This window comes from Engystomops pustulosus, chromosome 3 (assembly GCF_040894005.1).
Source record: "Engystomops pustulosus chromosome 3, aEngPut4.maternal, whole genome shotgun sequence".
In the NCBI taxonomy this organism is placed as follows: Eukaryota; Metazoa; Chordata; class Amphibia; order Anura; family Leptodactylidae; genus Engystomops; species Engystomops pustulosus.
In genome coordinates, this window is record NC_092413.1 from 88,699,649 (window position 1) to 88,714,601 (window position 14,953).

Below are 14,953 nucleotides of genomic sequence, written 5' to 3' on the forward strand. Positions count from 1 at the left end.
TTACAGTAAAAAGAAAAAAAACGCAGCAAACCACATATTTTCTGAAAGCAGACACTTGCCCCATTTTGAAAAATAGCATTAAAGAGTTAATAAACATAGTCGCTTCCATGCAATTTTGATTCAAACTGAAACATTTTATAAAAAAATACTTAAACTTTTACTTTGATGGCAAAAAATCTGCTCCAAGCAGAAAATATTTACCTTCACATCTCCTAAATGTAATAGATGGACATGTGTAGAGTTCACAAATGCCTCATATTGATATGTTCACATAAATAAATCATCATAATATCACTAAAACTGTAATAAAAAAATATCTTAAAAGTAAAGGCACCCATAAAACCTATATAATTTTGAAAGCAAACAACCAGGTGATGCATTTGGCAATTAACATTTGACCACCCTCATGTAACTTTGTGACAAACACAAATTATTAATCAAAAAGTGCATTGAAAATGCCTTGATAACGTACGTTTTTACATAAAACTCACATGGAAGTGGAGGTTTACACACAAATAGGGATTTAAAAATAATAACACAAAATAACACAATGTGGCAGATTTATCAAGCTGTCTGAAAGTCAGAATATTTCCAGTTGCCCACAGCTCAGCTTTCATTTTACCACTACTAATGAATATTTTAAAGGGTAGCTGTGATTGGTTGCCATGGGCAACTAGAAATATTCTGACTTTCAGACAGCTTGATAAATCTGTCCCAATGTGTATATATACCACAATACACAACATCAAGAATTTACACTCCCAAAAATGCTAAATAAAAAACCATGACATATTTGGTTGCTATCCACAAATGTGTTTACAAATATATCACACTCAAAATAAAAAGCTCCTATTCTGTCAAAATCACATTTTTCCAGAAATCACCATGTAAACAAGAATAGCTTTTAAATTCATACACTCTACCACCTTCATGCAACTTTGCAGCAAACAGCAAAATTGCAAAATTTGCAAAAATTGCATGAAAATTCTAAATTTACTCTAAAATATGTACAAATCCACAATACTTATATAAATAAAACATACTTTCCTAAAGCAGCAAGATGTGAGGAGATCATACATACCCCACATGTGTATATTCACCAAAATTTGCAGCAAAGGGAACGTTAAATCCACCGGGGACACAAAACAATTTTTGCAGAAAATTGCACTGAGCTTCACACAGATCTATCATTGTTTGCTCCCTTACACAACAGTCAAATAAATAACTTTATATCCTTAAACCAAGCTAACGAGATCACAAAAGTCACTTTTAGATGTGCGCCAATGTATTAGCCGCACAATAACAGAACCCTCTGTGATTCATAAGAATTTGAGTAAGAACGTCATAACATAGATGTAAATAATGGAGAATGGTGTGAAATAAAAACTTTATTCCAGAACATGTCTGTGTTGTTGGTGTTACATTTAACTTTATGGACACGTTCTGGGTTGCGGTGCTAATATGTAGAGGATCGAATATTCATCATATCAGTCCATTTTGGCAAAAAAAAAAACTATCACGAAATAAAAGCCAATAAGAGAGAAAGTGTGTTCTTAGATAGTTCTGCATAGAAAAGGGTTAAAAACATGAATATTAGTTGATATTATCAAAATGTAGTAATTTCCATTATCTGTGAGGTGCAGCATTTCCTGTGTCCAGCAAATTCTCCCTGTAGCCTAACAATCCGGAGGAGAGTACACTTCAGAGGGCTGTATCTCTGGCTCTGTGACACATAGAACCTCACTTCTTTTTTCCTATGAAAGAAGAGAGTCTCCTCTTTTATATGAATCTTATATGAAGTTGTGGTTCTAAGTGTCAGGAAAACGGAGGTAAGATATTAACTGTTAAAACGCCATCGGGAGTGAATTTCTCACTTTAAACCTGAATATCTCATAGCACCTAGGAACACAATTTTAGATTCATTTGAAAGAAGAGATTCTTTTCCTACCCATAGTGCCGGCCCTAGTGGATCCTGCTCTCCCTTACAGCCGGGGGAGCACCGCAGCAAGTAGTACGGGAGATGGTGGTGCAGGTAAGCCAAGACAGCTAGTGATGTAGGAGACTCTATATTCAGGGTTCGGCATGAGGTAGAAAGGGTGGATAAATTACTGGGGGTCTGGGGATGACCCAGCTTTCATGGTCCATATTAGAACCAATGACAGAATAGAAGGTAGGTTGGGGAGCCTAAGAGCTTAAGGGAAGGACCTCCAAGGTAGTATTCTTTGGAGTGTTACCTGTGCCATGCTCTTCACAGAGTAGACAGCGGGAGCTCAGGGAGTTAAATGCATGGCTTAGACCTTGATGTAGAGCAGAGGGATTTAGGTTCCTAGAGCACTGGGCTGACTTTTCATTGGGGTACAAGCTTGTTTTCTGCAGATAACTTAATGGAAGGAGGGCTGCTGTGCTGAGGGAGAAGATCCTAGCAGGGGTGGCTGAGTATTTAAACTAGGATTGGGGGAGGAGGACAAGGAAGAAACTAAAGGGGTAGGTCAGAGAGGGGGCAGGTTATGTTGGTGGGTGGCGAAGTGGGCGAATTGTGGAGCAAGGCAGTGGATAGGGAGATACACAAGTTACAAAACAATAGTGAGTATGGAAGTGCCATTAAAATTACTATAAATCAAATTAAAATAAATACCTGTGGAAAATTAAAGTGTATGATCACAAATGCCAGAAGTATTGCAAGAAAAATGGGTGATCATTAGGCTCTGCTATTAGAGGAACAGTTAGATGTAGACTTAGATGTAGGGAGACATTTTATCAACTTTCTGCAGGATAATTTTATGTCTCCGCTTGTAGAAGATCCCACAAGAGGTGATGGACCTTGTGGTTTGAAATTGTCCAACCCCTGGACAACCCCTTTAAAGAGAACCCGTCAGGCAAAATAACCCCCTAATCTAAATATATTTTCATAAACTGCCATTAGAGAGCATTGCCTCTATCCCTTCATTGTCCCTCTACATGCCTGTAAACTTAAGCAATTAGGTCCTAAAGTTGTATGCAAATGACCTGTGAAATGTCCAATGAAGCATTAGCATATTCAAGCTGTCCACTCTATTCATGAGTGGGAGGCACAGCCACACCCCAGTGCATGACTGACAGCCTGTATAATGATGTGAGGTATAATGGTGTAATGGCTCCTGCATCTGCTTCCTGGTGCTGGCGCCCCCTGCAGCCTGTGTGTGTATAGGAGAGATACAACAGCTCCATGCATCCATGTTATAGCAGAACATGTCAGGTACTTGTGTATCTGATGTCTGTGCCTCACATGTGTATAGGAGAACATGTCAGGTACTTGTGTATCTGATGTCTGTGTTTCACACATGTGTATAGCAGAACATGTCAGGTACTTGTGTATCTGATGTCTGTGTCCCACACATGTGTATAGCAGAACATGTCAGGTACTTGTGTAGCTGATGTCTGTGTCTCACACATGTGTGTAGCAGAACATTTCAGGTACTTGTGTATCTGATGTCTGTGTCTCACACATGTATAGGAGGAGAAAGCAGGTCAGGTACTTGTGTATCTGATGTCTGTGTCTCACACATGTGTATAGCAGAACATGTCAGATACTTGTGTAGCTGATGTCTGTGTCTCTCACATGTGTATAGCAGAACATGTCAGGTACTTGTGTAGCTGATGTCTGTCTCACACATGTATGGGAGGATACAGCACACACACTAGCAATTCTTTTCTATACATTACACACAGACATGAGCAGGGGGAGGAGAGGGGAGGGGGAACAGGGGTGACATCAGTGCCTCTGACCACCCTCATTTACATAATAAAGAAAAGATGATTTTGCAATGATTAATGTATGAATTGACTAGATAAAGGCTGGGATGGAAGGAAGTAAATGTGCCCCATTAATGTAATTTTTTTAACTGTTGGCCAAATGAAAGGTATCTACAGTAAATACACTCAATGCAGTGTGGTATGGAGGCAATCAGCTGATGGCACTGCTGCAGTGTTATGGAAGGCTTGGATGCTATGATAGCAGCCTTCAGCTCATCTGCATTGTTAGGTCAGGTGAGTTTACTGGTCAATTAGATACAGTGGGCCACATTTATTACTAGCGTGTAGTGCAGTTTGCCTCACTAATGTGCAGAGTGCTCCAGATTATTAAATACTTACTATGGTCTGCAATAATTGGGCACACCTTGCATGCACCAGCCTTACTTAAATTGAATGCATCAGGCTTTTTTTGGGTGTAGTTAATGGGCATGCACCACATTTCTGTTGGACTTTCAACATGTGGTGGGTGGTGCGAATCAGCACTTTAAAAAGATGGGAAAAAAAGATCAACAAGTTCAATATGGAATTAGAAAAAGACGTATGCAGACACAATACTGAGGGAAAGCATACTGAAAACTGAAAAAATGTTTGTGGATACACAATGGACATGCCTGTATGAATCCACATCTGGACTTTTAAGATGAATCAGGAGCAGCAGTGTTAAACTCTGCTACAGAAAACATTAGGAAACGAGAATAAAAGTTGCGAATGTTGGCACAACTACACTAAAAAGTAGCAAATAAGAGAAAAAAAAACTAACAAAAAGTTTGATAATAGCCCCCCATGTTCCAGTTGGTCTGACCAAGCATTGGCAGTTCTTCCATTTTTGTGAATTTGCTATCAACAACCAATTAATGAGAACAGAATGAAATATATCCTTTGGCAAGTATTTGCACATTCCATCCATTACTATGTACTGACATTTAATTCCCAGTAAACAAATTGATAATTGTGATTAGTCTACTAATTATTTTTATTTTTGCATCCAAAACAATTCATGTTTTATAAGAGGTTCTTCATAAGTGTAGACCTTGCCAATTATGTTATTAATATTATTATTTTGTACAAGGCAACAATATGGGAGTCTTTTAAATTTCTGCAAATACAACTTAGGGGTAGTGTTATTATATATTACCAGCATGTGAGACTTCTGCACCTAGCCAGGGGGTTGCGGAGGGACATAAAGGGGAGGCTTGGCAGGTTGGTTCTGAATGCAGAGCTGTGTCCCTAGTACCATGGGAGTGGCCAGTGAGGAGTGGTATTCTCCCCACCCTCAGGAATCCGCTCCATCATGCACCAATTACAAATTCTCCCAAGTCTTGCATATCCTACCCCATCACTTACCCCCTTAGGACATCATACATGTTTTTCCTACAACTCACTGGCCACTACCAGGGGACTAGAGATACAGATGTGGATACAGAAAGGTAAACTTTTATCTAACTTATCTTTTTTAAGTTTTACTATAAAAACTCTTTGGAAATGTGTACACTATTCTCTATGGGGACATGGGGGAGCCAGAAAAAGGCCTCCTAATGACAGATTCCCTTTAAAGTGGCTTTGGCCCTTTAATAAATGTTCTTATACTCTACTTCCTGTTGCAAACCTCATAAAAGGTCCCAGCACATACACCAGCAGGGGACTGGATTTGCACAGAGTTGCACTGTTGTAATTCTATGTTTACGCCAGAAATGAAGGAAATAGTCCTGTGCAACTTTTTATCAGTAAAAAGTCACCTCAATGCAACTTTTCTGAGACTTTTTTTATATCAAAAAGGCAAGACAAAATCAATTACAAATAACCCCCAATGCCTCAATGGATTTTATAAAAAGAACAAGACAGTTGCCCACATTTATCAAAACTAGTGCAGTTTGTCTGTGTGTGCAAAGAGCGCCAGATTCATTAAAATTGGCGCACAGCCTTTGTTAACTCCGTAGTGATCACCCATACGGATTTCTCCATCAGTCACTAAGGACAGCACAGTGCATTCTGGACGGACAATAGAACTCCGAGCGACCGGGTAAGTAAATGTGCCCCATTGTGTTTACAACTCCTTAACTGAATGCAAATTATATGCAAACTTACCTCAACGTGTGATCACATTCGAATTCTTCGGATTGCGTTTCAAAAAATGCAACCAAAATGCCACATGTGAATGCAACCTCAGGGGCTCTGCAAACACGTCATGGCACCTGAAAACTATCCTGCCCTACAAAAGTTCAATGATGCTTCCTCCCTTACGCGTCCGCCATGAGCCCAGGCAGCAGGTAACATCCACATGTGGGATGTCCTCTTACTTGGAAGAAACTGCACAATATATTCGTAGATGCATTTCCTACTTTTATTCGGTTTATGTGGGTAAATTTTAGGGCTAAATGAATGTATATTAGGGAAATATTAGGGAATTCCAAATCAAACCTTCATTTTGTTTGAAGTTCTATAAAATACTTATAGGGTTACTTATAGGGTTAAAAAACTTCCTACCTGCTGTTTTGAATACTTTGAGGGGCAAAGTTAAAAGAACAGGGTGATATGTGCTTTCTATTAACATAAATTCCAAAACCCCTATAGAAATGAAATGGTCCTTAAAATTTATTCTAAAATTTTCTTGAAGTTTTAAAAGAGAATTTTGTATGATTTGTGATCTTTCGAGTGTTGTAATAAAACAAAAGGACACTTATAAACTGAGGACAACACAAAGCTCAGATATGGTAAATGTTAGTTAGTAACAAATTTGGGTAGTAAGACTAAGGGGAGGGGGCTTGGTATTTATATAAAGGGGTCATATGATGTGGACATTTCGCTAAAAGTGGGGGCTTAGCATGTATGTAAAGGGGACATATGCTATGGACAGTTTACTAATAGAGAACAGTTAGGCATTTAAGTTGGACATTTTATTAAAAGGGATGTCAGCGGTGGACATTTATGTAAAGGGGGGCATCTGCAGTGGCCGTTTCTGTAAAGGAGGACTCTGCTGTTGACATTTCAGTAAGGTCTTTAGTAATGGACATTAGTAATGGACATTTCAGTAAATGCAATGGACATTTCAGTAATGGACACTTGAGTTAAAGGGGGCTCTGCTGTAAACATTTCTGTAAAGTGGGCATTGGCTGTGGACGTTTCAGTAAAGGGGACTCTGCTGTTGACATTTCAGTAAAGGTTGGATCTGCGTTGGACATTTCAGTAAAGGGGCTCTATGCTGTGGACATTTCATGAAAGGGGAACTCTGCTGTGGACATTTCAGTAAAAGAGGACTCTGCTGTGGGTATTTCTGTAAAGTGGGCATCAGCTGTGGACATTTCATTAATGAGTTGCGGCTGTCTCTGGACATTTTAATAAAGTAGCGTGTCAGGACTGGGAGTCTGTGGACCCTCTGGACCACTGCGGGAGATGGTACTAGCCGACATCTGGGACCGGAGTCTAAGTGGCACCCGGTCTTCACCAGAGTCCGCCGCAAAGCCGGGATACCACCAGGCCGTTCCACAGGTGCGACTAGCCCGTGGTGGCTGCCAAGGTAGTAATGCAGGACACAGTCTGTACCCGGGGTGACGGCATGAGAATAGCACAGGAAGGCACACTAAATCCTTGCGCGCTGGCATGCGCGCCCTAGGAAACGGGAACGCGCGCGCCTAGCGGGAGGATGAGAGGCCGCAGCTGGAGCCAATGACTGTAAGATCTGCGGAGCTCCAGGGGCACACTGAGGGGCATGGGCGTATCCGCGATCCAAGAGAGTACCCCCCTTTTGGCCTCCCCTTTTTCTTCTTGGTCCCAAGAAACATCTGGAGGAGAGTCCGATCCAAAATGTTCTGTTTGGGCTCCCAGGATCTCTCCTCAGGCCCGAACCACTTCCAGTCTACAAGAAAGAACTGCTTACCCCTCACGATCTTCATGTCCAGAACCTTCTTAACTTCATAGACATCTGGGGAATCCACCTCAGGAGCAGGAGGAGGGGATTGCTGGGAGAAGCGGTTCAAGATGAAGGAGTTCGGGATGCGAATAGATGGAGGAAGACGGAGATGTAAGCCACTTGATTGATGCGCTTGATTACCTCAAAGGGACCAAGGAACCGGGGACCAAGTTTGTAACTGGGTATCTTAAGCCAGATGTATTTGGAGGAGAACCATACTTTGTCACCAGGAGAGAAGACAGGAGGATCTTGTCGTTTCTTATCAGCCTGGATCTTGGTACGGTCTGTAGCTCGTAGAAGAGGCTGGTGGGTCTGGTCCCAAATAGACTTGAGGTCCTGCACCAAATCCTCTACCGCAGGGACATCAGAGGGAGTAGACAACGGAAGAGGCGGGCGAGGAATATGTCCATAGACCACAAAGAACAGAGACGAGCTGGTAGACCCTGAGTCCAGGGAATTGTAGGAGAACTCAGCCCAAGGTAGTAGGTCAGCCCAGTTGTCCTGTGATGGAGGTAGTAGCCCAAAGTTTGGTTCACCCTCTGCACTTGACCATTAGACTGCGGGTGGTAGCAGAAGAAGCAGAAGAAAAGTCAAGGTTGACCCGCATTTGGTTACGTAAGGAAAGCTAGAATTTTGATACAAACTGGACTCCTCGATCGGACACGATGTGTATTGGAAGACCATGCAGCCGGAAGATGTGTCTGAAGACTAGACTGGCAAGCTGTGGGAAGACGGAAGACCTGGAAGGGGAACAAAATAGGACATCTTTGAAAACCGGTCCGTCACCACCCAGATGACAGTACTGACTGAGGAGACAGGCAGATCAGTGACCAAGCCACATGAGAATAATGTCCCCAAGATAAAATCCTCCTCCGGAAAGCAGGTCTAACATATGTCTTGCCAGGAGGTAGCTGCCGAAGATCCACTGGAGCTGCAACAACAAGCTGGTCCAGAGAAATTAGGTGCCGGGGAGCCGGTTCTTCTCCAACAACATCTGAAGCCCGGGACAGGGCATCAGCCTTGACATTCTTGTCAGCTGGATGAAAATGGATTAGCAGGTCGAAACGGGAAAAGTACAATGACCACCGGGCTTGCCTGGGATTCAAGTGCTGGGCTGTAACAAGTTTTTGTGGTCAGTGTACACACTCACGGGATGGAGAGCACCTTCCAGAAGATACCGCCATTCTTCTAGTGCATACTTGATGGCCAACAGTTCTCTGTCTCCAATCGAATAATTTCTTTCAGCTGGGAAAAAGGTCTTGGAAACGAAGCCGCATGTGGAAGTTCAGCCCTTGGGCACTCTCTGAGAGAGCACATCCACCTCAAGATGAAAAGGTTTGTTTGTATCAGGCCTAGAGAGGACTGGAGCCGAGGCAAAAGTGGACTTCAACTTGGAGAAGGCCTATTCAGCTGTAGGAGACCAGGAACGTGGATTGGCCCCTGAAGAACAGCAGACAGTTTCGGTGGATCCATCTGAAGGCCTGTTGGAAATTATGTAACAGAGGAATGGAAGGCTGCGCTGGCGAAACTGGCATTTTTCCAGTTTGGCGTAGAGATGATTGGCACAAAGTCGTCCAAGAACTTGACGTACGTGTGTCTGGTGGGATTCAAGGTCAGGAGAGTATACCAAGATGTCGTCCAGGTAGACCACGACACACGTGCAGAGAAGGTCCTGGAAAATGTTGTTAACAAATTCCTGAAAGACAGCAGGGGCATTACACATTCCACAAGGCATTACTAAATATTTAAAATGCCTGTCATGAGTATTAAATGCCGTCTTCCACTCGTCACCTTTGTGGATCCGGATGAGATTGTAAGCACCCCGAAGATCCAGCTTGGAGAACACCCTGAAACCGTGTAGGTGATCAAAGAGTTCCATAATCAATGGCAGAGGGTAGCGGTAGCGATCTTGTTCAGCCCCCGATAGTCTATACAGGCACGTAATGAGCCGTCCTTCTTGGTGACTAAGAAAAAACCTGCACCAGCCAGAGAGAAGGACTTGCGTATGAAACCCCTCTGCAGGTTCTCCTTGATGCATTCAGACATGGCATCCGTCTCTGGAACAGAAAGTGGATAGACCCGACCTCTGGGAGGAGTGGCGCCCTGAAGGAGATCCACAGGGCAATCATAGGGACGATGTGGTGGCAAAGTCTCTGCTTGTTTCTTAGAGAAGACATCAGAAAAGTCCCGGTAACAAGCTGTCAGACCCTCCAGAGACTTGAAAGACACATTAGGGGACAGGACCTGAAGTCGTACATCGGGATTGGCATTCAGGGCTCCAACGCAGGATCTCACCAGTCTTCCAATTGAGGTCCGGGGCATGGAGTTGGAGCCAAGGAAGACCCAGAAGAAGAGCTGATGTGGAGCGAGGCAGGACATAGAAGGCCAAGTTTTCTTGATGTAGGGCTCCAACCTGAAGACGGATAGGTTCCGTGTGGTACCAGATCGGATCGGAAAGAAGCTGTCCACTTACAGAGGAAATTACGAGTGGTGACTTGAGGGGGACCATTGGAATGTGATGCCGGGAGACCAGAGCGGCATCCACAAAGTTCCCTGCAGAACCAGAGGAATGAGACTTGCACAGGAGCACTGGTGCCAACACTGAGGAGCACCGGAATAGTCAGACGTGGAGAAGCTGAATTCACATCTAGGGATGCTTCTCCCAGAAGCCCTAAGTGCTGGCATTTCCCGGACATTGGGGACTGGGAGTCTGTGGACCCCCTGGACCACCATGGGAGATGGTACTAGCCGACACCTGGGACTGGAGTCTAAGTGGCACCTGGTCTTCACCAGAGCCCGCCGGAAAGCGGGATGGCCTTGCCGCGGCTGGATACCACCAGGTCGTTCCACAGGTGGCTGCCAAGGTAGTAATGCAGGAGACAGTCTGTACCCGGAGTGACGGCAGGAGAATAGCACAGGAAGGTACACTAGGACTCACGTCAGGAATCGCAGGAGCTGGCACACGGACCAGGAACACAGGAATGGACTGGCACATAGGAATGCAGGAATTACAGGAACGGATTGGAACACAGGAACGCAGGAATCACAGGAACGGACTGGCACACAGGAACGCAGGAATCACAGGAGAGCTTTCTCTTCAGGGGAAGGCTTGAAGATCCAGCAAGGGTCACAGGAAGAGGCAGGCACTTATAGCAGGCCAGCGCCAATTATTTGTGGGAGCATGGAGGCTGCCGCTGGAGCCAGGGACAGTAAGATCTGCGGAGCTCCGGGGCACACTGAGGGGCACAGGTGCCCCCGCGATCTGAGATAGGGATTGCGGTAGCACCCGTGACATAACGGCTGCATTCCCCCCAATCAATAACTTTTCCCAGTTCACATACTTGTGAAAAACCAATGTAGGTGTGTAAGTGTGGCATTACAAATGACATCCAAACAAATATTTAGTGCACATACATTTTTTTCATTTTCAGCCATGTATGTATGTTCTTTACATGCCTATGTTCTAGCTCGCTCAATGTTATTCACGTAACAAACCTCTTTGATGCATTTTACTTGAAATGTATGTTCTTGGAACACTAAATAAAATGTACACAAAGTTGGGAAAATAATTCATAGCATTACTCATCTTACAGTTTGCAAATATGTTTTTACAAATGGAATTTTTTCCAAAAGCTTGATGTTAATGGGGCTACCTTCAAGGTAGCTTTAAAATTAAATTAAACATACTTGCCTCCAATTGTCTTTTCCTCGATTCCTGTGATGATCTTCTTAATGTTGACACAATGTGATCACTGTAAAAAAAAGAGTTATAAAAAGCAGCTACAGTATGCTCTTGCGTGACGTCACCTCCCTCTCCCATGTTGGAGGGTTCCTATAGGGACTTGGACTGGTAGAGTCTCAAAATAATACATCAATTTTGGTAGGACGGTCATTTTTAAGACTGTTATCTTCCCAAAGAAGGATAGGGGCAGCGAGTAGAACACATTTATTTTCTACTATAAACTGTACTAGGTGTTCCAACCTAACAAATGGAGAACAACTTGTTATTTTTTCTTTACAGAAAAAGACCACCTTTCCATTTGCATGACTGATAAAGATGGTTCAGTCATCATTTTAGACTAATCTCTTTATGTCAGTTTGAATGAAAACTTTTATATACTGATTCCATTTGTAGCTATATTAATTATGATCCCAACAAGAAATGTAAATCTACTATATATACTACTATATATAAGCCGACCCGAATATAAGCCGAGATCCATCATTTTACCACCAAACTATTGACTCCAGTATAAGCCTAGGGTGGAAAATGCATTAGTCACAGCCTCCCAAGTATATAGTTAGCCAGACCCCTCTATATAACCAGCCCCCAGAATAGGCAGCCAGTCCCCTGTATAGTCAACCAGTTTCCATGTATATATTCAGCCTCCTACCCCAGTATATAGCCAGCCAGACAGTTCCCTGTATTTAGCCTGCCAGCCCCTGTATATCGCCAGCCAGTCCCTGCATGTAGCCAACCAGTCCCCTGTAAACAGCCATCCAGCGCCCTGTATAAAGCCAGCCAGTGCTCTTTATATAACCAGTCCCCTGTACATAGCCAGTCAGTTCCATGTACATAGCCAGTCAGTCCCCTGCATATAGCAAGCCAGTCCCCTATATATAGCCAAACAGTCCCCTTTATATTGCCAGTCTGCCCTCTGTATAGAGCCAGTCAGCCCCTGTATATAGCAAGACAGCTGTTCCAGTCCCCTGTTTATAGCCAGCCAGTCCCCTGTATATAGTCAGCCAGACCCCTGTATATAGCGAGCAAGCGCCTGAATAGGGCCAGCCAGTCCCATGTATATAGCCATCCAGCCCCAAGTATATAGCCAGCTAGCGCTTTTATATAGCCAGCCAGCCCCCTGTATATAGCCAGTCAGCCCCTGTATATAGCCAGCCCTCTGTATATAGCCAGTCAGCACCTGAATATAGCCAGCCAGCCTCCAGTATATAGCCAGCCAGTTTCGAGTATATAGCCGACGAGCACCCTAGCACATAAAAATTCTGTACTCACCTTTACACCGACCCCACCTCCGCAGGTCCACTACTTGATCCGGTCCGCCAGTACTGACAGGTCTCTGCACGCTGGCGGCACACAGACTATGTTGTCTGCTGCTTGCCGAAGTCATAGTCTGTGTGTCACTCGTGCGCACAAACCTGGCACAGCGGGCAGGGATCGAGAAGAGGATCTGCAGTTGGAGGGGAACTTTTGAAAGTTGATAACATTTCTAAAAAGTTTTTGAACTGCAGATATCCCAATTGGGCAATAAATCTGTAAAATAGTCTCTAAGGGGGGGGCATTTATTATGGCCTTTCAAACAGATAACTGGCAGCTTTTTTTTCCCTTTCTGCGCCTCTTGCACCTTAATTTATGAAGTGTCAGCGCAACAATATCTGTGTTTTCCGACACTCTTGACTAGTTTTTTGGGTGCAAAATTTTTGAGCCACTTGTGAATCCAGTTTTCTGGTGCTTCTATTTTTCCAACTACCGTATATACTCGAGTATAAGCCGACCCGAGTATAAGCCGAGGACCCTAATTTTACCACAAAAAAAGGGAAAATCTATTGACTCGAGTATAAGCCGGAGGTGGGAAATGCATTGGTCACAGCCTCCCCAGTATATAGCCTGCCAGCCCCTGCCCCAGTGTATATAGCCTGCCAGCCCCTGCCCCAGTGTATATAGCCTGATAGGCCCTGCTCCAGTGAGTTTTGATTTATTTTTTTGACTCGAGTCGAGTCGAAGCCGAGTTTGGGTTTTTCAGCATTTTTTGTGCTGAAAAACTAGGCTTATACTCGAGTATATAAGGTAATTTTGGCACAATTTGTGGCGTAATAAGAGTGCAGCTGAAAGCAAGTCTAGGGAGTTGTAAACCTTTTAGTCTGGGCACCAATTCATTAATCCCTTACATCACAAATTTACATCGCACTGAAAAATATAGCACGGTTTCAGCGCCACAAAAATTAATAAATGCCCCTCTAAGTATCTTCCCATGCTTAATGGAGATAACAATTATGTGTGATCATAAAGGATGGCTAGAACTTTTCTACTAGGAGAGCCTATACTTTGGTGGAAATGAAGGATTTTTTCTTTTCTCTACGCACAAGTCTACTTGGGACTGGACCAGGTTATTTTCTCCAGACGAGCACAGCTAACTGAACACCTGACGAGATCAGCGCCAAGAGTGAGCATGCACTATTTTTGTTTTTTCCTTGTTTACTTTGTGATCAATGTTGTCCTCTAATGATATTTCTGAAAAATAATGGTTACAGAGTAATATTGGTGGGTTTTTTTCACATCAGTGATTTCTCACTGAACCCATTTTGGCTTATGGACACATACACATAGATGTCCTTTAATGTGTTGATACACAATGTGCATGTTGTCCATTTCCAGAACAAAGGACAATAAAATCCAATATTGATGAAAACGATCTTTTGAACAAAGGTTTTATAAAGTGCACTACAAAGAATCTGTGTGCAATCTGAGTTTCCCTATGTAGATTCTACAATGAAGTCACTCCTCAATGATCAATGGGAGCACACAATGTCATGCTAGAAGCATCTGCAGTGCATCACTTCATTTTTGTGATGTTAGGATTTCAGACAGAGATCTGATCATTAGTATTGGATCGTGCTATTAAATAGTTTTTAAGGTATAAATATCACGAATGATTTACTACTTGCATTTTACTTGCTTTGTTTGTACATTGTCTGGATGTTCATGGGTTAATGTGTAGCTGTATACACCTATTCACTATACTATGTGTTGTTCCTAGGGACGTGAATGTATAGGATGTAATCCCTCGTTCCTCCCGCTGTTGCCGTGTGATGTCCTCATGATGGATGACGTCTCCATTGTCTGTAAGTCTGTAAATGCTGCTCCATGTGTGGAGGATTGTGGACCCGTCATACAGACAGACCTAGGGATCCGCCCACCAGTTGTGACATCACCACATCCTTATCACCATAACAACTGCTCCTCCCCCTCCGGGCTGCCCGCTGCTTGTCCCTGCTCACCCTCCCGTCCATTGCACATGCAGGGGGCAGTGCAGTAAGAGGGGGCGCAGGACGGCTGTCATGGCTCTTATACCGTGCCAGGTGCTGCGGCTCGCCATCCTGCTGTCATACCTGTCCGTGCTGTGCCACTACAAGGCCATAGAGATGCCTGCGCACCAGACCTATGGGGGCAGCTGGAAATTTCTCACCTTCATTGACTTGGTGAGTCAGGATGCTACATATATGTCTACACATTGT

General features: G+C 43.6%; 1 protein-coding gene and 1 long non-coding RNA gene across 4 annotated transcripts in view; one reads left to right on the forward strand and one right to left on the reverse strand.

The window, feature by feature from the left end:
* LOC140121592 (uncharacterized) overlaps positions 1-14,610 on the reverse strand; it is a 40,170-nt gene extending 25,560 nt beyond the window's left edge. Inside the window, exons 1-2 of the long non-coding RNA XR_011854134.1 lie at positions 14,384-14,610; positions 11,391-11,451 (exon numbers count right to left, since the gene is read on the reverse strand). This is a non-coding gene — a long non-coding RNA (uncharacterized lncRNA). The remainder of the gene's footprint in view (positions 1-11,390; positions 11,452-14,383) is intronic.
* AIG1 (androgen induced 1) overlaps positions 14,594-14,953 on the forward strand; it is a 147,303-nt gene continuing 146,943 nt past the window's right edge. The window contains exon 1 of one of the 3 annotated variants that reach the window (XR_011854133.1): positions 14,594-14,917. Coding sequence is in view for 2 of the 3 variants with exons in the window: in XM_072141350.1 (XP_071997451.1) it covers positions 14,777-14,917 (141 nt within the window). In the remaining variant the exon portion in view is untranslated. The remainder of the gene's footprint in view (positions 14,918-14,953) is intronic. The other 2 variants (XM_072141350.1, XM_072141349.1) reach the window with 2 other exon arrangements.